The 23,668-nt window shown below is 42.3% G+C and overlaps 1 protein-coding gene across 1 annotated transcript in view; it reads left to right on the forward strand.

Annotated features, from left to right (window-relative positions):
• APAF1 (apoptotic peptidase activating factor 1) overlaps positions 1 to 23,668 on the forward strand; it is a 2,040,921-nt gene that overhangs the window by 606,316 nt on the left and 1,410,937 nt on the right. The window contains exon 10 of the mRNA XM_044087206.1: positions 17,364 to 17,477. Coding sequence (XP_043943141.1) covers positions 17,364 to 17,477 — 114 coding nt within the window. The remainder of the gene's footprint in view (positions 1 to 17,363; positions 17,478 to 23,668) is intronic.

A 23,668-nucleotide genomic window follows, 5' to 3' on the forward strand; every position in this document is an offset into this window, starting at 1 on the left:
CTGAACTACATGGCACATGTAATTCAGCTCCAGCGGGACCTAATCAGAGAGTACATTGGATCACCCCCCAGAGTCTGTCGACCGAGGACAAGCGATCCTTCTCGGCTCGAATGGCCACTCTTAAGTCGATTACTAACACGTCTATGCGGCTTCTCTCCCATGCCACGGAGGGAGCAGCTAGAGCCAGTGGAACAGGCATGGTCTTGCGTCGACAAGCCTGGCACCGTCTCTGCGACTTTATGGAACCCTTCAAGGCATCCTTCGCAAACGCCCCGGTTGACTGTTCTACTCTTTTTGGCAAAACTGCCCGCGATACGCTTCTCCAGAGTGAGAAAGATGGGAAGACGTCTGCCATCGGGATCCGCTTCTTGGCTCCTCAGAGGTCCTTTTCCAGGAACCAAAGAGGACAAAAGAAGATGTGGTTCCGGAAAACTCAACAATCCCGTTTCGCTCCAGACCCTTTGTCCTTCAGAGGCAGAGGAGGACAAGCTGGATGCCGGCCCAGAGGCAAAGGGGGACAGAAGAATTTTGGGTCGAGGGAACCTTTTTCCGATCGGCCCGGCAGCAGCCCTGAGGGGTTGCCCGGCTGCTTCTCTCTGGAGGCAGTCGGGGGACGCTTCTCGGCGCACATTGGGAGTCCATTACAACAGATAGCTGGGTGCTCCAAATCATATCCAGAGGCTATTCAATCCCATTCCTCACACCCCCCCTGATCGAGGATTCTCCCAGATGTCCCACCCAATCAGAGGGAGGTAGCAGCCTTCGATATAGGAGAACTTTTAAGAAAAAGAGCCATCCAGCATGTCCCCCTAGGGCAATCCAGATCAGGCTTTTACTCCAGGTTCTTTTTGGTGCCAAAAAAGATGGGGGACCTACAGCAGATTTTTGACCTGTCCACGCTGAACCTGACAGTCGCCAAGGAAAAGGTCCGGAGGGTCACCATGCAATCCATTCTCCCACTCTTACAGGAGAGCGACTAGATGTGCTCGATAGACCTCAAGGATGCGTACTACCACATCTTAATGGACAGACGATCCAGGAGGTTTCTCCGCTTTCAGCTGGGAGCCAACCATTATCAGTTCAGGGTCCTACCCTTTGGTCTCACCACAGCCCCCAGGGTGTTCACCAAGGTCATGGCAGTTTTAGGGGCCCACCTGAGGCTTCAGGGGATACAGGTCTTTCCTTACCTGGATGACTGTCTCTTAACTGCCCCCACAAAGCATCTATTATGTTCAGGCAGGGAGTACTTCCTACATCTAGCCCACCACCTAGGGATCACAGTCAATCGCAAGAAATCCTGCCTTCCACCCACTCAGATCCTGGATTTCATAGGGGCCAGGATAGACACTATACAAGCCAAAGCTTTCCTGACTATGGACAGACTCCGCAACCTACAACTTCATGTTCTGACTCTCCTACATTCATCACCCCCCCCCCCAGCGGAATTAGTCCTGAGGGCCCTGGGGTCCATGGCAGCGGCCATCAATTTACTACCGATTGCACGTCTGAAGATGAGAATCCTTCAATGGACTTTACAGGTCCAGTGGTCCATCCTATGTCATCCCCTGTCCACACTTATCCCCCTCAGCAAGGTTTGCAGGGAATCCCTACTTTGGTGGTTCCATGCCAGAGACCTTCGGGAAGGGTGCCCCTTCTCCATGCCCCCCCCCAAGCCACAGTGACCATGGACGCATCTCTCCTCGGGTGGGGGGGGCATTTCATGGGCAGATCCGTCCAAGGCACGTGGACTTACACGGAGACCTTGTTGCATATCAATGTCCTGGAGATGAGGGCGGTGCTTCTAGCGTTGCAGGCTCTCCATACCCTTCTTCCTTCAGGGACAACTGCAATTCAGACAGACAACATGTCAGTAGTCTGGTACATCAACAAACGGGGGAACAAGATCTTACCCTCTTTGCCGAGAGGCCATGAGAGTGTGGGAATGGGCGATATCCACCAACCGCTTTCTCATAGCAACGCACATTCCGGGTCGGTCAAACATTCTAGCGGACAGGTTGAGTCGAACTATCCTCTCACCTTATGAGTGGTCTCTGAACTCTATAGTAGCGGAACAGATCTTCATCAGATGGGGTTGACCTTGCTGCGATCTGTTCGTGTCGCCTTCGAACACAAAGTGCAGTCAGTTCTTCGCTCTTAATTCCCCTTCTAGGGGAAGTCCCCAGAGATGCTCTGGTTCATGCTTGGCCATCTAGTCTTCTTTATGCGTATCCTCCTCTTCCACTGATGACAAAATTCTTGCAGAAAGCTCATCGGTTGGGGAGCAGAGTTATCGTAATAGCCCCATTCTGGCCTCGCCAAACCTGGTTCCCATACCTACGGTCTCACCTAGTACATCCTCCCTGGATCTTAGATCCCATCCCGGATCTAATCTCTCGCCCCTTTGGATTGAAAACCCCCGACCTGGACAATCTCAAGCTCTCGGCTTGGTTGATCCAGTTCCATTAATTGCTAGGACTCCCGGTATATCATCCTCCGTTAAGGCCATCCTGGTGGCCGCTCATAAGCCTTCTACCAGGAAAATCTACAGGAGTAAATGGAAGCGATTCTCTATCTGGGCCCAGGATAGATATTTGGACCCCTTTACTGCTCCTATCCCAGCAGTCCTCGACTTTCTATCCCATATTTTCCATCAAGGGGCTAGTTCCTCTACGGTTAAAGTTCAATTGGCAGCCATTTCACACTTCCATGTGGGGGACAATTTCGGACCTCTAGCTTCCTCTAAACTTTGCAAGACATTTCTAAAAGGAACCTTCCTGTTAAGACCCCCTGTTAAAGATGCAGTCCCTCCTTGGGATCCGACACTAGTTCTACAGGCTCTAACTGGTCCCCCTTTGAGCCTGCAGCTTCAATTGACTTAAAATATGTATCTTGGAAAACTGCATTCTTGATTGCCATTACTTCAGCCAGAAGGATATCGGAACTTCACGCTCTTTGCAGTAAGCCCCCTTATCTTATTTTTCATAAGGACAGGGTTTCCCTCAGGACTAATGCCTCCTTTCTACCTAAGGTGGCTTCAGAAGTCAACATTAATCAGTCCATTAATCTACCTGTCTTCTTCCCTAATTATCAGAACAAAGGAGAGTATAGACTTCATTGTCTAGATGTTCATAGACAGCTGTGTTTTTACTTAAACAGAACAGCTGAAATTCGAAAATCGGATCAACTATTCGTTTCCTTTGCTAAATCGTGCCTGGGTAAACCAGTTGCTAAAGTATCCTTAGCTAGATGGATTTCCCAATGCATCCTTCTGGCATACAGAAGCTCTGGCTGACCTGAGCCCCCGAGGGTCCGAGCTCACTCTACCCATTCTGTGGCTACTTAGGTTCATAGGTTGGTACTGAGCTATCTGCCCGAAGGCATATATTAGCCCAGCCGCGTTGTGCGGTATTCACCACCCCTTTAGTTGTTCCCTAGACCCTTGTACTAGCAGCTAGTACCCTTGGCCCCTATCTAGTAGTGCTGTTGGTGTGATCCCCAGTGTGAACTTTGTTACTTCTGCTGCTTTCTGGTCGAGGGTGTCTTTGGATGACATTTGTTCAGCAGCTACTTGGGCTTCCTCTCATACCTTTATTATGCATTACAAAGTGGACCTAATATCCAGAGGACGTGCATCGTTCGGCTCTGCAGTGCTCCGGAATATCCTTCCATAGGACCTCCCAAGTTACTGGTAGCTGGGGACTCTGTCCCACAGGTTGCTGAGCAAATGAAGTTAACTACTTCATATAAAGAAGTTATGCACTCACCTTAAGGTTCCATCTGAGTAGGTAACTTCATTTGTCAGCAACCAACCCTCCCTCCATCCCCCGGACCTTTTAGTTAATTTTTGATGGATAAGGATATGCCACTTCCGATGACATTTGGTAAAGGTCAGTTAGTTTCCTTCAGTTCAGTGATGTTCTATGTTACTAGGGCAAACTCGATCTGAGGGTTAGAGGGAGATAGAGCATTATGGGTAAGGGGAGGAGCTGGGAGCTCGGATCTTTGGCTAGGAAAGTTGCCGGCTCGGATCCGAAGTCAGATCCAATACCCACAGGTTGCTAACAAATGAAGTTACCTACTCAGATGGAACGTTATGGTGAGTACATAATTTCTTTTTATTCTCCAGTCTGTAAGCTTGATTCTTCCCTTTATTTTACCTAATAATGTTCTATAGTCATTCTTTTTATTAGTTGGGCTAGTTTCACTGGACAAACTTGAAGAGATACAATTATTTGATACATACAGTCTGGTTAAAAAAAGTTTATGAATTATACTATCTGTTTCACACACCTGGCTGAAGGATGACATCTGTCCTTAAACATTCGGAGCAGACAGCTACTGTATGCACAATGAGAAAATACTTGGTCTGGTATGTGGCAGAGGTGCTTCATTGCTAGTAAAAAAAAATATATATATATATATATGTACTTGCATGAGTATAAAATAAAAAGCCGGAAGGAAAACACAAACTAGAATTTATTAATAAAGCATTTAACAGTAAGCACTTTTGTCTCTAAGCATAAGACTTAATCAGACTGTAAAATGCTTTGAAATATATACATTTAAATACTAACTCACTTCATCACCTGGCTTACAAATCAATGCTTAAGGCCTTTACTTTTAAGGAAAGCCACAAAATCTTCCCCATCATTAAGACCAGGTAGGTGGCAGGCATCCAACCTTACTTGCCATGAATACTCTAGCCACCCTAATTCATCTTCAGCATTAAATATACTATTAAAATGTTTAATTTCACACAATAATAAAAATGTTAAATCTGCTTTGCACAAAGTAACTTTATAATGCTTCCCAAGTGTATTTCTTTCATCTAATCATTGCAGCACATTTATGTTCGTACATTCTGTTATGAATCTCCCTAGTAGCACGTCCTACATAAAATGCATTGCAGGAAGAACATATTACTAAATAAACTACAAACCTTGATTTGCAAGTATAGTTTCCATCCATTTCTATACTATAACCATTAATGCATACTTTATTCACACCACTCAGCAAAATATGGCATACATTGCAATTGTGACACTTATATATGCCTGGATTAAGAACATATTACTATTCACCGGCTTTAGTTTACTCTGAAAGAGTTTTAAAACTCCTCCCTCTGTTTTGCACAAACAGTGGGCATCACCCACTGTTGTGATAACCTCAGAGTGACATTTTAATAAATTCCAGTTAGCCTAAATAATCTTCTTGATAGCTTTAGTGTCAACACTGTTAGTAATTTGCATTGAGGCTCTATAGTCTACCCGCTTATCACATTTAACTTTCTCACTTTTGTTCACCCTCATTGCATTTACCTCTTGGAACTTATACATTACCAAATTTTCAGGGTAACCCCTAGTGATAAATTTATTGCATAAACTCATGCTTTCATTTTTAAAGTGATTATTTCTATCTGTTAGGTAGATTGGACACTCTAAATTGGCCCTAGGTGTCAGTGTGTGCCTTCTGTGGAAGGTTAGGCACCGGGCTGGCAACTCGACACTGTAAAACTCCACTGCCAATCATGAGCGGAAAGGTGATCCGCTGTGGCGACCTCTAACCGGGAAAATGCCGAAAGAAGAAGAATCTTTATCTGTTAACTCACTAACTCTCATCAGTTGTCCTTTACTAATATTGGTTTTAGTTTTTTTAGGATGCATACTACTGTAATGTAAAAACACATTATTCTGTACATCTTTCTTAAAAATAGACATTAGCTTATCCCCTTTGATAACTGTTAAAATCTAAATAATTAACAGAATACGAACTATAGTGCACCATAAATTTAAAAAAAGAGCTCTCACATTATTTAAATACACTAAAAATTCATTCAACAAAGATTTGCTGCCTTTCCATACAAAAACACATCATCAATAAATATTTTGAAGAAACTGATGTGTTTAGCATAAATACTTTCAAGAACATTCACCTTCTCCCACCCATACATAAATACATTTGCATAACTAGGGGCCATAGCAGCCCCCATTGTTAAATTAAAAAAAAATTAACTTAAAATAACATCTAATATTTCCATGAGGGGGATTATTGTACCATTTGAAAATTTGTTGGACTTGACCAATTCAAACCTCACCATATCCATCCCTTTACCATTAGGTATAACAGTGTATAGGGTTTAATGTCTAAGGTTACCAACAAATTACCTTCTTCCACTTTCACATCCATTATTTTCTTTTTAAAATCAAAATAATCTTTAACATATGAAGAACCTGTTTCCACAACCTGTTGCAAATGTTTATCTGCAAATACTGCCATTGCGTCTGTTTTATTCATATTACCTGCAGCTGTTGGCCTCATGGGTGGGTCATCCAAATTTTTTATGGATTTTTGGAAACCAAAAATTTTACTCATTTTAGGAGCTTCAATTGAAAATAATGTCTTATCTGCTCAGAAATACAACCCATTAAAAAACATTCTTCAGTTTGAGCATGTATAACAGAGTATGCCTTTTTTACTTCTAAAAATGTTGCATTCTTGTAAAAATCTAAATCACTCAACATTTCTTTCATTTTCAACACATACTTTGCCCTAACCAATACAGCTAGGGCATTGCCTTTATCAGCCTTAATGATAGGGAAGATTTTGTGGCTTTCCTTAAAAGGAAAGGAAAGGACTTAAGTATTGATTTGTAAGTCATGTGATGAAGTGAGTCAGTATTTAAATGTATGTATTCAAAGCATTTTACAGTCTGAAGTCGTCTTATGTTTGGATATGAAGTGCTTACTGTTGAATGTTTTATTAATAAATTCTAGCTTGTATTTTCCTTCTGGCTTTTTATTTTATTTTCAGTTTGTTCGATTTTGTTTTATTGTGGTTTGTTTTTGATACAATTATGAGATAAGCAAGCTAGTTCTAGTTTTCTGATTTTGCCATCTGGTTTTACACTTAATGACATGCCAAACGGCTTCATTGTTTTAAATCAAGAAGGTCGGGTCAGTCAGACTGTGATTTCGAACAATACGAGTACCAGTGTTGGTTTCAGAGGTTTGATGAAGCCCTATTGGGTTGCTTAGCCCCGACTCTTGGTCCTTTTGGTGGAACAGCGTCTATGAGTACGAACTGCAGAGTTCCAAATCTAAATGATGCTTTTAAATGTTTGGAAAAAAGCTTATTGAGACTGAAAAGGCTGCAGTGGGGCAACCTTTATTTTGAAGTGTGTCTGTGAGTGCAAAGGGTACCAAAAGGGCTCAGGGTTCCTGTCATGCTGATAGGAAGTGATATTCCCTCTGATTTCCTGGATAAGTGGGTTGCATTGAATGAAAAAATGAGACTGCAATTGCAATATGTGGAGATGTTAATAGGTTTTAACAAGCAGAGGATGGCGGTATTAAACTGAAAAATTCAAGAGACTTTTTTCAAGTTAAAAGACAACTTGTCAGTGGAGAACTTTGATGCCAAATTTATAACTATTCGAGATGAGCTCATTAAAAAAATGAGCTTTTTACTCGAATGTAAAATGAAAAAGTTTAGAAGAGATTTGGCTGATTATGAGGGAAATGTAGAAAACAGCCAATCAGTGGGTGTGTCGAGGAAGCTTGTGAGTTGGCGTCTACAACAGGAAATGCTGTTGGCATTTCTAGTACTGCCCAGAAGAATGTGACATGAAAATCTAAGCATATTGCAGATAAAAAAGAGAATAGTGCTATCAGAAGAAATGAGCACAACAAAATGCAACCAGCTGCCTAATATTATAAATGATAAAAACGATGCAGAAGCGGTTTTTCAGAAAGGCTTCAACAATCAGCTGAGAAGTGTTTCAGCAACATGGCAGGCAAAACAGGACTTGGGCGCAAGTAGCATCAACTACAGAGAGGGGCAGAGGGATTTTGAATGCTCCGAGGAAGAACTGTAACAACAAGGGCAATTATCGGCAGTAATAATAGGTACTGTGGACTTGTTTAAAATTGTAAATCTTTCAAGTTTAAGTCTAAATGATTAAAATGTAATGCTTTAAGCAAAGGCTGGAATTTTGTGCCAGCCCAAGAGAGCAGATAAGTGTGATGTAATTAACTCTCTGAGATTGTGTGAAAGTTGGAATTTTAAATGTTTGTTTCCCAATACTAACAATAACACTACTGTATGTGCAAGATCATGTGTATATAATTCTCCTTTAAAAAAGGAATTAAAATTGTTTTTAATGGTAAGTGAGTTAAGATTATAGAACTTTTAAAAAATAAATCTGAGTATGTAACTATTACAGTTTAACAGCTACTGAAAGAAAGGTGTTACATGAGCTGTTAAATAACAGTGAGGTGTGTTAGTAACCAAGGCAGATAAAAACAATGCCCTAGTTGTATTGGATAGGGCAAAGTATGTGTTGAAAATGTAAGAAATGTTGAGTGATATAGATTTTTCTAAGAAGGTAACATTTTTAGAAGTAAAAAAGGCATACTCTTTTATAGATGCTCAAATTGAAGAATGTTTTTTAAGTGGATGTATTTCTGAGCAGATAAGATGTTATTTTTTAATTGAAGCTCCTAAAATGAGTAACATTTTTTGTTTGCCAAAAATCCATAAAAAATTGGATGGATGTATTTCTGAGCAGATAAGATGTTACTTTTTAATTGAAGCTCCTAAAATGAGTAGCATTTTTGGTTTGCCAAAAATCCATAAAAATTTGGATACCCGCCCACGAGGCCAATAGTTGCAAGAAATACGAATAAAAAAACGAGCAATGGCAGTATTTGTAGATAAACATTTGCAACAGGTTGTGGAAATAGGTTCTTCATATGTTAGATTCTTTTGATTTAAAAAAGAAAATAATGGATGTGAAAGTGGATAAAGGTGATTTGTTGGTACCCTTAGACATTAAATCCCTATACACGGTTATACCTAATGGTGAAGTGATGGAGAGGGTGAGGTTTGAATTGATCAAGTCTAACAAATTTTCAAATGGTACAGTAAGCCTCCTCAGTGGTGCAGTAGTTAGCATTTGCCACCTCACAGCAAGAAGTTGTATGGTTCAATCCTCGGCTGGGGTGCCTTCTGTGCGGAGTCTGCATGTCCTCCCTGTGGTCGCGTGGGTTTCCTCCGGGTGCTCTGGTTTCCTCCCACATCCCAAGGACATGCTGTAGGTGGATTGGATACTCCAAACTGGCCTTAGGCATGAGTGCATGCATGTGTGTGCCTTCCGTGGAATGTTGGGCGCTGGGCTGGAAACTCGACACTGTAAAAACTCCACTGCCAATCATGAGTGGACAGGTGATCTGCTGTGGTGACCCCTAACCGGGAAAAAGCCGAAAGAATAAGAAGAAGACAGTAAGCCTCCTCATGGAAATATTAGATGTTATTTTAAGTTTTAATTTTTTTGAATTTAACAGTGTACTATTCCAGCAAGTCAATGGAGTAGCAATGGGGGCTGCTATGGCCCCTAGTTATGCAAATGTATTTATGTATGGGTTGGAGAAGGTGAATGTTCTTGAAAGTATTTATGCTAAACACATCAATTTCTTCAAAAGATTTATTGATGATGTAATTTTTGTATGGAAAGGCGGCAAACCTTTGTTGAATGAATTTTTAAAAAGAAAGGGCGAACACACAAAAACGACTGGACTGTCCTTTCATCAAAAGTTTAAAATGAACTTCTTCAGAATAACAGTACTAGTTGTATGCATTCTTTAAATAGCCAGGCAACATCATATGACCACCAATTAAATGATGCAAACTTAGTCATAGCAGCCACCCTTAAAGATATGTACATACATAAACTTTCAAGAAAGCTCCTAGTCATTTCTTATGATTGCAAGATGATAAAATCGAATCAATGACTTTATAAAGGTTACACAAGCAAATTTAATTGGTGGTCATATGATGTTGCCTGGCTATTTAAAGAATGCATGCAACTAGTATTGTTATTCTGAAGAAGTCAGTTTTAAACTTTTGATGAACGCGCTCAATAAACTGACACAGTGTAGTCGTTTTTGTGTGTTCGAACTTTATTTTTATCAGTTTACATTTCTGTGTGTTTATTGAATGAATTTTTAGTGTATTTAAATAGTGTGAGCTCTTTTTTAAAATTTACAATGCACTATAGTTCAAATTCTTTTATTTAGATTTAACAGTTATCATAGAGGGGGATAAGAGGATGTCTATTTTTAAGAAAGATTTATAGAATAATGCATTTTACATAACAGTAGTATGCATCCTAAAAACTGATGAGCGTTAGTGAGTTAACAGATAGAGATAATGACTTTAAAAATGAAAGTATGAGTTCATGCAATACATTTATCACTAGAGGTTACTCTGAAAATTTGGTAATGAATAGGTTTGAGGAGGTAAATGCAATGAGGGTGAACAAAAGTAAGAAAGTTAAATGTGATAAGCAGGTAGACTACAGAGTCTCCATGCAAATTACTAACAACGCTGACACTGAAGCTATCGAGGATTATTAATGCTACCTGGAATTTATTAAAATTTCACTCTGAGGTTATTACAGCAGTGGGTGATGGCTCAGTGTTTGTGCAAAAAAGGAGGAGGAGTTTTAAAAATCGCTTTCTAAGTAAACTAAAGCCTGTGTATAGTAATATTCTTAATCCAGGCATGTACACAATTGTAATTTATGCCATCTTTTGTTGAGTGATGTGAATAAAGTATGCATTAATGGTTACAGTATAGAAATGAAGAGAAGCTATACTTGTAAATCAAGGTTTGTTGTTTATTTAGTAATATGTTCTTCCTGCAATGCATTTTATGTAGGATGTACTACTAGGGAGCTTCATAGGTAGGTACTAGGCTATCTGCCCAAAGGCATTTATAAGCTTAGCTGGAATGTGTTGGCTTTCGCCGCCCCCTTAGATTAGTTCCCTGTGCCTCTGTCCAGCAGAGCCATTGAAGTGATCCCTAGGGTAAACTTTCTGTTTCCCATCCACTTGTCAAGGTTTCTCTTGAAGAGGGTTAGCGAGGAGCTCTGCCTAATGTAGATTGGAATCTTATTCCAGAGGATGGGAAGTCTCTGGGACAGGAATCTATCCCTCCAGCACGTCCTATTTATTGTTGTGGTGAGGTTTAGATCCCTGGAGCATGTGGCTCGAGGGGATATGGTTTTCTTTAGGTGGAGCATGTCCATCAATTCTGGGTTGGACATGGCCTTGTATGTCAGGCAGATATCACCTCTGAGTAGGCGGTATGCAGCTGAGTACAGCTGGAGTTTCTTCAGTCGAGCTGCATAGGGCATCTGCTTGAGGCCAGTGATCCTCTTGGTGTGGTCTTTCCAGTTGTTGCAGGTGTCTTATAAGGTACATCCCAAATGGGGCATTGTACTCTATGATGTGCCTGATGAGTGATGTGTAGAGGGGCCCAATTACCTCTTTCGATCTGGATGCAAACCCTTTTGTGATTAGGTGGGTCACATAGAAGGATTTTCTAACCACTTTGGTTGTGATTATCAAAGGAGAGGTTACTATCTACTTGGGTCCCCAGATCCCTTATTATGTATTCTGTATTTAGGGGGCTACCATCTATGTGGTAGTTTGTGGGTACTTTGTTTTTTCCAAAGGAGATGACTCTGCACTTTTTGGCATTTAGCTTGAGACCATGGTTTTGACACCAGGTATCTGTCTCAGTGAGACCCTTTTGGAGGATGTCTGTGTCAGCTGGAGAGTCAGTTATAGCCCCTAGTTTGCAGTCATCTGCGAACTTGGTGAGCCATAGTCTGGCATGCTTGCCTGTATCTCTGAGAAGTATATGCCGAACAGGAGGGGTCCTAGAACTGAGCCCTGGTGAACACCACTTGTAACAGGTTTAGAGTCTGACCTAGCTCCTACAACTCTTACCATGTGGGTTCTGTCCGTGAGCCTGTTGGCAACCCATCTCGTGACGTAGGTGTTTATGTTCAGGATGGTGAGCTTGTCTATAATACCTGAGTGGGGAATAGTGTTGAAGGCTTTTGCGAGGTCTAGGTAGGCTGTGTGGACCACCTTTCCCTCGTCTATAGCCTTGGTAACTATCTCAAAGAAGTCCACCAGGTTTAGGAGGCATGATCTGCCCTTAACAAAGCCGAACTGGGTTGGGTCCAGTGTTTGGAGGTTTCCATTGTGTCTGTTAATGAGATCCATGATGATGCGCTCCATAACTTTGCAGACCAAGCTAGTCAGGCTTATAGGGCGATAGTTCCCAGGGTCCATTGTTGCTCCACCTTTATGGAGTGGAATAACCGTTGCTGTGCACCACTCTGTGGGCACGTAGCCTGTGGAGAGGCTGAGTTTAAACAGTGTGTTTAGGTGAGGGGTTAGTTCATCTTTGAGCTCATGTCGGACGCAGCTGGGACACCGTCTGGTCCTATTGATGCTGTGTTTTTGTCTTTGGAAAGGGCTGTTTTAAACTGAGTGTCTGTGATTTCAGGGGCTCTACATTCTTCTGGTATAGTTATAGGCCCTTTTGGGGGTGAGAGGGGGGTAAAGTTTGCACTGAACCTGTCTGCCAGGATGTTGGCTATATAGGTCGGTTCAATGTATTTTGTGCCATTCTGCACTAACTCCAAGCAGATCTGAGAATTGCCACTTAGATTCTTGGCATAGCTAAAGAATGCCTTGTGGTTATCTTGGCATAGCTAAAGAATGCCTTGTGGTTATCTTTGGAGTCCATGGCAATTTTTCTTTCAAAGCTAGCATTGGATGATTTTATGAGGGAACGTAGTTTCTTGCTGATACTGATCAGGGATGTCTTCCCTTCTTGGGATTTTACTCTTCTGTACTAGTTTCCTCCTTCTGTTGTATAGCTTTTTTATGGCAGGGGTCCACCAGACTGGTCTCCTTTTCTTGGAGGAGTGAGTCTTGGTTTTGTTTGGGATAGCACGATCCATGCATTCTTGTAGGTGCCCGTAGAATGCATTAGTAAAGGATTTTGCAGCTTGGACAGCATTATCCTTTAGCATGGGGGCTTTGAAACTTCCCACTTCGGTCTTAAGTAACGTGACGTTTGCTTTTGAAAAGTTTTTCACGGTGGTTTCTTTGACTGGGGGTGGTGGCGGAATGTGGATATCGAGAGTGATTAGTTTATGGTCAGATCTAACCAGCGAGGAGTTGACCTCCGGTGTGGAACACCGGTCGCCCATGTTGGTGATGACCAGGTCCAATATGTTGTCACCTCTGGTGGGGGTGTTAACCAAGTTGATCCAGGGCGTTTGAGTTTATAAATTCTAGGAAAGGGAGTTTGTACTTGAGTAGTTCTCCCAGTTAATGTTTGGATAATTGAAATCACCCAATATCAGGGTGTTTGGTAGGACCTTTGTTTCCCAGTGTTTCCAGGAATGCGGAGTGGGAGTCCTGGGATATGGCGGATGATCTGTAGCAAGCTATAATTTGAATAGCAGTTTTGCCCGTTGTTAGTTGCACGTGGATGATCTCTGAAGCATCGTGCTGTGCCACTAACCTGGAGGTGTGGGTATCCTTGATGAATATGGATACTCCCCCACCTTTTGTATTTCGGTCTGGGTTTTGTGGCCGAAATGTATGGTATGAGTTGTAGCCTGGTAGTGCTGGGGTGCTCTCTGGAGCCTTAAACCAGGCTTCTGTTACCCGCATATATATATTGATTTTCTCCATACTGAGGAGTGCCTCGAGTGCATGCATTTTGAGGTTTAGACTCCTGGCATTGAGCAGCATTACCCTCAGTTATTTGTTACTTGTGCTATTTATGGCGGTGGGTTTGTCTTTTGAGCCTTCCCTAAAAAAGGCACTATCGGGGTGGCAAGAGCCTTGACCAGTATTCGAAAGCCTAAGGGTGACAGGTGCAAGCCGTCTCTAGCAAAGCAGCATGGCTTGTCGAGCATGTCATCCCAGGCTGACAGACACTGGATCCCCTTTGAATGACACCAGAAGCTTAGCCAATTGTTAAAATTGATAATTTTTTTCTCTATACCGTGGTATCATTCTTGGTGAGGGCAGGATGCTACTCAGGGTCAGGGTCATACCAGCCTGGGCTACGTGATCAGAGAGCTCCTCCATGTCTCTTTTCATGTAGTCCAGGGAGGTACGGCTCAGGTCATTCACACCAACATGGACAATGACAGAGTCATATTTGCACTTGTTCTGGAGTGACCTGAGTGCTTGTGTTATGTGGCAGATCCTGGCCACCCAACAGGCAACAAACAGTAACATTCTCCTTGTTCAGCCTAGTGAGTGGAACGTCAGTGTGCCTGACTATAGAGTCACCTATTACTAGTGTGTTGGGTATGTTATTTTGCCTTAAGGGTTGTGATTGTGTGGCACACTGGTTATGTGAAGTATGTGTTTCATGGTTTGTGTTGGAGGGTTGGAGGTTGCTTGGATGTCTGCTCTGGAGGTCTCTGTTGCTTTTGCAGATTTTTATTTAGAGCCTCTGAGTATGTTTTTGTGTATTCATGTGTGTTTTTTGCCAGTGCTGGTTTCATAGGTCTATGTCAGACTGGTGGTGTGATGCAAGTAATTCCCTTCTCCTCTTGACTGCCTGGTCCAGTCTTTGGTTGAAGTATGTGTTTCATGGTTTGTGTTGGGGGGGGGGTGGAGGTTGCTTGGATGTCTGCTTTGGAGATCTCTGTTGCTTTTGCAGATTTTTATTTAGAGTCTCTGAGTATGTTTTTGTGTATTCATGTGTGTTTTTTGCCAGTGCTGGTTTCATAGGTCTATGTAAGACTGGTGGTGTGATGCAAATAATTCCCTTCTCCTCTTGACTGCCTGGTCCAGTCTTGGGTTGAGAGAGCTTAGCCTCCAGTTTGTCTGTATAATTGCATCTCTCGAATATATTAATGTTTGGTGGAAGGAGGGGAGGGTTGTCTGTGTACATGAGGCAATTGTAACATTGCCTCAAAATGCCCAGATTCACCACTTGGACTAGAGAGTACACGTGAAACTGCCCTTTGGACATGCCTGGATTGATACAGTGAACTCTTTTTTACTGATTGGGCTGTTAAGTTTGAATAGAGAGCCTTGTCCTTCTCTACAGTATAGGGGGGGTCTAGTGCTAAGGTTTATTAGTGCTTGCTATGAGCTTTGGGCAAGTGCAGGGATGAGAAGTGAATGATTTGAGTGCTTAAGTTGAAATTTTGTCTAGTTCAAAAAATTGAAGAGTAGACTTTGTGGAGCCAGGAATAGTTATACCCTAGCTAACCGGCGCTGCCTGGCGTGCAAAACCATGCAAATGCGGGTTTTATAGCAGGGAAATGAAAGAGAAAAATTAGCCCAAAATGCCCAATAAACTACTAATTACTGGGCTGAAACCACTCCTTCAGGGACAGATAGGCTGCTCAAAGCTCCCTCTCTCACAGTAAACAGAGAAGCTTCCTTATCCAAGTAAGATATGGGCAAACACAGAAACTTGTAACACAGCCCTGAATTCAGCACTAACCTGAAAACTGGACTAAACTAGCTTAGAAATGTGGGAAAACAAGTATTTTTTTTCGTTTTTTTTCAGAAAATAAAGCATATACAATAAAAAAAAACACTTCAAATGCACAGAAATGGCTATCACACTTGAGTGTGTAGCCTACAACAGTTAAACAGGTAATTTAAACACAAACACAACTTTGTTAAAGTGCAGGCAGTAAAATAAGTACAATATGTAGCTGAAACAAGCTTTTGAAATCACAGAAACTCTAGAAAATCGGCATTTTAGGTGGAATTAGCTAAAGGCAGCAAGAAAATGCAGAAAAATTATACTTAATCACTCCAAAGTCTCTCTTTTGTCTCTCTGCTGCTGTAGAACTCTGCAGGGCACAAGGCAGGAGCTTGTTGAGCTGTATACTAGCACAAAAACCTTGCAAATGCGGGTTTTATAGCAGGAAAACGAAAGAGAGAGAAATTAGCCCAAAATGGCCAATAAACTACTAATTTCTGGGCTGAAACCACTCCTCCAGGGACAGATAGGCTGCTCAAAGCTCCCTGTCTCACAGTGAACAGAGAAACTTCCTTCTATCCAAGTAAGGTATGGGCAAACACAGAAACTTGTAACACAGCCCTGAATTGAGCATTAACCTAAAAACTGGACTAAACTAACTTAGAAAGTTGGGAAAACAAGTATATATTTTTTTCATAAGAGAATGTACGAACATAAATGTGCTGCAATGATTAAGGATGAAATAAATGCACTTGGGAAGCGCTGTAAATGCTTTTGTAAAGTAGATTTCAAATTTTTAGTATTTGGTGAAATTAAACATTTTAATAGTATATTTAATGCTGAAGATGAATTAGGGTGGCTAGAGTATTTTTGGCAAGTACGTTTTGATGCCTGCCACCATCCTGGTCTTAATGATGGGGAAGATTTTGTGGCTTTCCTTAAAAGGAAATGCCTTAAGCATTGATTTGTAAGTCGTGATGAAGTGAATTAGTATTTAAATGTATTTATTTCAAAGCATTTTACAGTCTGATGAAGTCTTATTTTTAGAGATGAAAGTGCTTACTGTTGAATGTTTTATTAATAAATTCTAGCTTGTGTTTTCCGTCCGGCTTTTATTTTATTTTCAGTTTGTTAGTTCAGTTTTGTTTTATTGTGACTTGCATGAGTGTAACTGAACTAACTAAATATCAAAATAAAGAGGATAAAGGCACCAACTGGGTTGTCTTACATGTCAACCTAGGTGAACACACACAGGTCGGAATGAACGTTATCTCCATCTGCCCTCCATACTCAGTCCCCTTAATCCACAGTACCTTAAAAAACATGTTCCCAAAAATAATTAATAACACTCATTCTAGGAAATTTGAGTGTCAGTGTCACTGGAAAAGATGCTACTGTACTAACCAAAAACTGCCTACAAATACGATAAACTGATTTTTGATCAGCTGTACTGGCATTTTCCAGGTTCGACAACTTGTTGGAAGTGTGTGTGTGTGTGTGTGTGTGTGTGTGTGTGTGTGGGTGTGTGTGTGCGCGCGCGTGTGTGCGTGTGTATGAGCAAATGAGGACACTTGGGAGAAAAGCTGATAACTATGCAGGGTTGGGTGGGGAGAAGCACAAACATCATGAAATTGACTTAAGTTAGCCATCTGTCAGATATACTGTGATGAGCTACCATGTATCAGTAAACCTGTCCACAGTGGACTGTGTACAGTATAAACGCTACCAGTAAAACTAATTGTAAACATGTGCAGTATAATGTAATTTTGTAAACACTTTCAGTGTCTCTGATATTGGGATGATAGATGGATAATCAAGCTTACAACAGACTGCAGTTCATTCAGTTCTACTGACTCATTTTATATAATGTCAGCTAGAAGGGACGATCATTTAATGTTTGTGTCCCAGGTGACTATTCCTGATACTATGGTTAAAGAGCAGTGGCTCTTAATAACAATTTAAAAATATAAAGTAAACTCCTATATTGTGGGTACCTGTCTTTCTTGTGCTGAAGAACATCATTTTTTTTGTAGGAACTCTACCAGCTCATGTTCTCGTTGGATTGGATTAAAGACAAGACTCAGCTGATGGGGCCTGCTCATCTTATTAGTGAATTTGTCGAATATCAGCATATACTGGATTTAGAGGTAAGAACTGGGATTTGTTAGTATATATTTCTCCATGAAGGCCAGCAAAAACCCTATGTTTGTGTCAGTATACTTTCCAGAAGAGAGTATCTTTGTTTATAGCTCACTGTGATAGTGAATCATAGAGTATGGGCTTACCCATCTTATCTCTCTTATTAATGCCAGAACTTGCATCAGCAATGCCCTTTTCCCTAGGAAGACTATTGCCATAGTGCAATAAAGAGTATCTTTGTTTATAGCTCACTGTGATAGTGAATCATAACGTATGGGCTTACCCATCTTATGTCTCTTGTTAATGCCAGAACTTGCATCAGCAATGCCCTTTTCCCTAGGAAGACTATTGCCATAGTATAGTAGTTAGTGCATAAGTCCTATACATATATAGCCAGCACTGCAACAAGCTTTCTTCGGTCCCTTCTAGCCCTCATGAGGACTCGAGAGCATAATAAACCATTATCTTTAACAAATTATTACTAGTACCAGAAAATGCATTTATATAATAGTCTAATAAAACATGTACAGCCTTCGGGGGGTAGATTTATTGTTACAGTGACATGTGTTTGAAGGTCTACTATCACACTAAGTATGCTCACATGGGGTCTGTATTAAATCATCAAAAGATCAGATCATCAAACTGCCGTTCATTGACCCCCCTCCCCCTGCTAATTTTGTGCACCAACTCGGACATTGCACCACAGTGAAGAAAGGGCAAATTTTCAGATCCCTACTGTAATGCAGTCTCAGTCAGAATGGTTCGATGAATGCCATGTTCGATAAAATATTTAAAATGCCGTTCAATGATTTCATCTTTCGATGAAATAATAGAGACCCTACTTACAAAGAGATTTGCTACCTTCATCGGGGAAGGTCACTGTAGAAATAAATCATAACATTTGGGTAGATTCCCAAACAGTGCTATGGCACTCCTAGAACGCAGATAGTTAGATCCTTTGCAGCATAGTTCTTTACTAATCTCTCATACTCCTGAACAGTCTGACCAGTTTTTATTATTTTTAACTTTTTGTGTACAGTAAGCCACTAGGGTAGCTTGTAAAAATGTATTTATTTATTTATTTACATTTGTTGACTGGGAGAGTCCGACTGGACACAGGTCCGTTTTCAGCAGAGGCCCGGGGAGAAAAGCTCCACATTATTATTTGCATTATACAGTTAAAAAAATAGCATTTAAATATAGACATTAGTCCAGTTAAGGACGCAAGACAAGAAGAAAACAGATGTAAAACAGCTGTAGAACATAGTACAATTTTAAAATATGGTGACATATACTAAACATGGTTAAAATGTAGTTGAGATTCATCAGTGAACAATTGATGCAAACTGTTTTGAGTTACATAACAGCCATTAGCAGTTGTTGCTACAAGAAGTTAGTATTATGTGGTAGGTAGCTGGGAACATGAGTAGCCAAGCTTGCTAAGAGTAGGTTGTTGATAGGGGGCTGAGAGAGGTAGTGGGTGGGGGGAGTGAATGGTATTAGAGGGGGGGTCGCAAGGGCATATCTAACAAGTTTTGAAGTGTGATTTTAGTAAGGATTTAAAGTGGGTGCAAGAAGTTAGAGGTAACTGAGGATGGGAGGGAGTTCCAGAGTTTGGCATATAGTGCAGGAGAATAATGCTTCTCCAGCAGAGTTAATGGCTGTTGTGACCTGTAGGAGGTTTTTGTGGCTGGATCTTAGTGGTCTTGTGGTTATGTAGGGTTGGAGTAGATTCTGGAGGGATGGGACTTTTAGCGGTTGGTTTATTAGTTTGCGGGCGAGTGTGAGTTGGTACCATTGAAGGAGGTGGGGGAGCTCTAGCCAGCCCAGTTCTGCTAGTGAGAGACAGTGGCGAGTACGGTAGGAAGCTCCTATGGCGAATTTGGCGATTTTGTTGTAGCAGGTTTCGAGCTTATTTAGATCACATTGTCTAAGGTTAGTAAATATTGGAGAGGCATATAGAGTAGGGTACAGATAAGATGAGAATTTGCTACCGAAATTTTAGCTGTTTTGGTAAGTAGTTGCTGATTTCTATATAATGCTCCTAGTTTAAAATGTCATGTGCAAAGACATTTCTGAAATTTGCTAGAGATATTTGCTCTCCCCAGTGATGTTTTTATAGATACCTACGGATGTTTATTGTTGCTATAACATAGGACAGTAAAGTGGGCTAACCATTAAGAGAGCCTGTGTATTAACCAATTGGCATTCTTTCTGTCATCTGTACAAGATAAACAGCTGATCCTTTTTTGTTAGATAAATTACTTCTCCTTTTTAATATCTGAGGTGCATGTACACAGCAAACATTTTCTAAAGTTCCCCTTTATTCTGGTATTGTGGGTAAAAGACTGGTGGTGGTATAGACTGAAGCAGCATTTAGTGTGAAAGACAGATTAGTCTTCAGTGACACCCATTAATTTTGAATTACCAGGTAAAGTAATTTATACATTAGAAACTGTAACCCTTAAAGTCCTTGTTTGAGGCAAAAGTAACCGTAAATCTGATATTTTCATTTGATCTTCAACATGTGGGAATATGGATCCAGTACAGATCCGACTCAGCTGCATTTTCTAGCATTGGATTTGAGCTCCAAGCTCCTCCCCCTACGCATAATGCCTGTGTCTCTCTCCTCCCCTCAGATCTCATTTGCTGTGTGTCCCAGTCAGCATCGTGATCTGTTAGCTCTGAGGTCCTGGTGAGTGAAAATAATTTTTTTCTGGCCTTTTTTTCTTGTCTTTCCCCAATTTAGCTTTTTGCTTCTAGTCCTATCTCCTACCCTTCCTTGTCCTCAGACATCAGTTTCTGTAATACAAAAAAAACAAACAAAAAAAAAAAAAAAACAAAAGCTCTTGCTTTCCTTCCTTTCTCTATTCCCTTTTTCTTTTGGTTTTGTGTGTGCGCACGCACCTGGTCCATTTGCCATGGCTGAGACCCCAAGCCAGGCTTTCAGAAATGTACAGAATGTGGCCATAAGCTCCCCTCTTCAGATGTGTTGTTTGTCTGGGAGTCTCATACCTAAACAACTCCTGTTCCATCTGCATGGACTTCAATCCCCGCACATTGATCGACAGGAGGAACAAACTGATCCTGAAGAGCCTCCTTTCTCCACCTTCATCCGAGGCCTCTACTTCTATTTCCACTTCATCCTCCACCTCTGCCTCTGGGACTCAACCTCCCACCAGAAAGGCCGGGGATGGGGAGAAGCACTGACACAGACACACAGAGCAGCGGGATAGGCCCAGGAAGCAGTCCTCCGATTGTGCTTCCTCAGACGAGCCCCCAACTAAGTCTCGCCCAGAGCCCCACCCAGGTCTCCCCTCTGCTCCAGTAGCCTTGTTTCTCGCTGGCGGTTTCTGGGGGCTGATCCCCTTTATCGGCCTTTCCCCAGTGCCTCTCCAGGCCCATATCTGTGGCTTCCTCCTTCTGGTCCACGCGCAGTCTTTCTGAAGCCAAGGTAGACAGGATGATGTGGAAATTCATCTGGACCCAGATCTAGATAGGAGTCTTGCCTGCTCCCTACCCCTCCAGGGCTAGGAGCATGCAGCTCACCATTCTTCCCATTGCTCCTTCTCTGATCTGACTTAAGGCTTCGGAGTCTTCGGGTTGAAAGCTTCTTGGGATCAAGGGGTCTGCGCCAATGGTACCAGGTACCTCAACGCTGACCATTGCCCTGAGTGTTTTGGTTCCAACTAGTTCAGAGCAGTCCTGCTCCCGGAGCCGTAGTCTTGACGCCGGTTCCAAGGGGATGGTGTCTGCTTTGAGGTTTTCGGAGTCAGCCCTTCCACTCGGAGTCTTGGCTCCTGGAGGCTCTGATCCGGTTCCCCCCGTCGACTCAGAGGGTTACGGATCCTGCCTTGCTCCCAGATTTTGGGATTCATTCTCCTCCTGTTTTTGATGTGGTGGGAAAGAGGGTGTTCTCCGCTCCCTCAAGACCCTTGATGTTATAGGTTCATAGGTGTGTACTAGGCTAATGGCCCTGGGGCTTTTATAAGCCTAGCCATAGGATTACCCTGGCATAGTGCCACCCGATCTTGGTTCCTAGTGCCTCTATCGAGTAGAGCCACTGGTGTTATCTCCTGGGTGAATTTTCTGTTTCCCATCCACTCATCAAGATTTCTCTTCAGCGAGGTGCTCTGGTTGACATGTATGGGAAGTCTGTTCCATAGCACGGGCAGTCTCTGGGTTATGAAGCTGTCCCTCCAGCATATTCTGTTAATTGTGGTAATGAAGTTAAGGTCTCTGGAGCATGTGGTGCAGAGGGATTGAGATTTCTTTAGATGTAGCATTTCTAACAGAGCTGGGTCAGATATGGCGTTGTAAGTCTAGAAGAGATTGCCTCTTAAGTAGGCGATGTGTGTCAGAGTCGGCCCTTCCACTTTTGGAGTTTTTTTATTCTGTCCATATAGGACAGATGTTTAAGGCCTGGGACCCTCTTTGTGAGGTACTTTTGCGGCCTCTCCAGTTGTTGCAGGTGTCTAGTGAGGTACATGCCAAATGGGGCATTGTACTCGATGATTGGCCTAATGAGGGAAGAGTAGAGGGAGACAATGACCTCTTTCTTCCTGGATGCAAAACCCTTAGTAATGAGATGTGCCACATAGAAGGGCTTTCTGACCACAGTGGCAGTGTGGTGATCAAAGAGAGGTTGCTGTCAGCCTGTGTTCCCAGATCTCTTATAACGTCTTCTGTGTTCAGTGGACTGCCATCAATGTGGTAATTCATGGGAACTGGGTTTTTCCCAAAGGGGGTGATGACACATTTTTTGGCATTGAGCTTAAGGCCATGGTTCAGACACCAGTCGTTGGTCACAGTGAGGCCATTCTGTAGGATGTCAGCATCACTTGAGGAGTTAATAATAGCTCCCAGCTTGCAATTGTCTGTGAACTTTGTCAGCCAAGAGTCCCTTCAGAAACTTCAGAGAAGTAGATACCAAAGAGGCGAGGACCCAGGACCGAACCCTGTGTGACTCAACTCGTGACTAATCGGCAGTCTGACTTGGAGTCAGCTACTTTCACACTGTGGGTTCTGTGAGCCAGTTTGCAACCCACCTAGAGATATAGGGGTTGATGCCAAGTTTAGTGAGGTTTTCTATGATTCCTGAGTTGGGGAATGGTATCAAAAGCCTTGGTCTGATCAAGGTAGGCTGTATGAACTACCTTGCTTTCATCCACAGCTCTGGTGACTGACTCAAGAAGTCATCCAAGTTGAGCAGGCATGATCTACCCTTCACAAAACCAAACTGTGTGGGATCCAGCGTTTGGAGATTTCCTATATCCTTGTTTATTAGGTCCATGGTGATGCATTCCATAATTTTGCATGTCAGACTCATCAGGCTAATGAGGCGATAGTTCCCAGGGTCTGTAGTCGCTCCTCCTTTGTGGAGAGGGATAACTGTAGCAGTGCAGCATTCAGCAGGGACAAAGCCTGAGGTGAGTCTGTAATCGAACAGAGCTCACAGGTGAGATGCCAGTTCACGTTGTAGTTCATGTAGAGTACAACCAGGGATATTGTCAAGTCCCATAGAAGCTGTATTCCTTGGCCTTGGACAGTGCTGTTTTAACCTGTGCAGCAGTAATGCTGGGTGACTGGCAATCTACTGGTATTGTGATTGGTCCTTTGGGGGAGGATAAAGTTTGCACTGAATCTGTTGGCTAGTATACTGGGCAATATCTGCTGGCTCAGTATAGGAGGTACCATTGTGCAGTAGCTTAGAGCAAATCTGGGTATTGGTGTGGAGATTCTTTACATAACTATAGAAGGCCTTGTGGTTGTCTTTACTATCTGCTGCGATTCTGTTTTCATACCTAGCTTTAGAGGATTTGATACAGGATCTTAACTTTTTGTTGAGGCAGATAAGGAGTTTTTCCAGTCTTGGGACGTCACCTTATTCTACATCAGTTTCCTCCTCCTGTTGTAGAGTTTGTTTATATCAGGGGACCACCAGATTGGCTTCCTTTTTTGGAGGAGAGTGTCTTGGTTCTATTGGGTATGGCGAGATCCAAACATTTGTGTACATGTTCGTGCAGTGCATTGGTGTATGATTCTGCAGTCACGCAACTATTCACCACTGGGATGGGTGCCATGAAGCTAGCCACGTCTGTTTTTAGGAACCCAAAGTTGGCTTTGGACAAGGTTTTTCATGGTGCTTACCATTGCTGGGGGTGGGGGGTGGGAGAGATGTGGATTTCCAAGGTGATTA

Source organism: Protopterus annectens, chromosome 11.part0 (assembly GCF_019279795.1).
Source record: "Protopterus annectens isolate FY-2018-M chromosome 11.part0, PAN1.0, whole genome shotgun sequence".
Classification (NCBI taxonomy): domain Eukaryota; kingdom Metazoa; phylum Chordata; order Ceratodontiformes; family Protopteridae; genus Protopterus; species Protopterus annectens.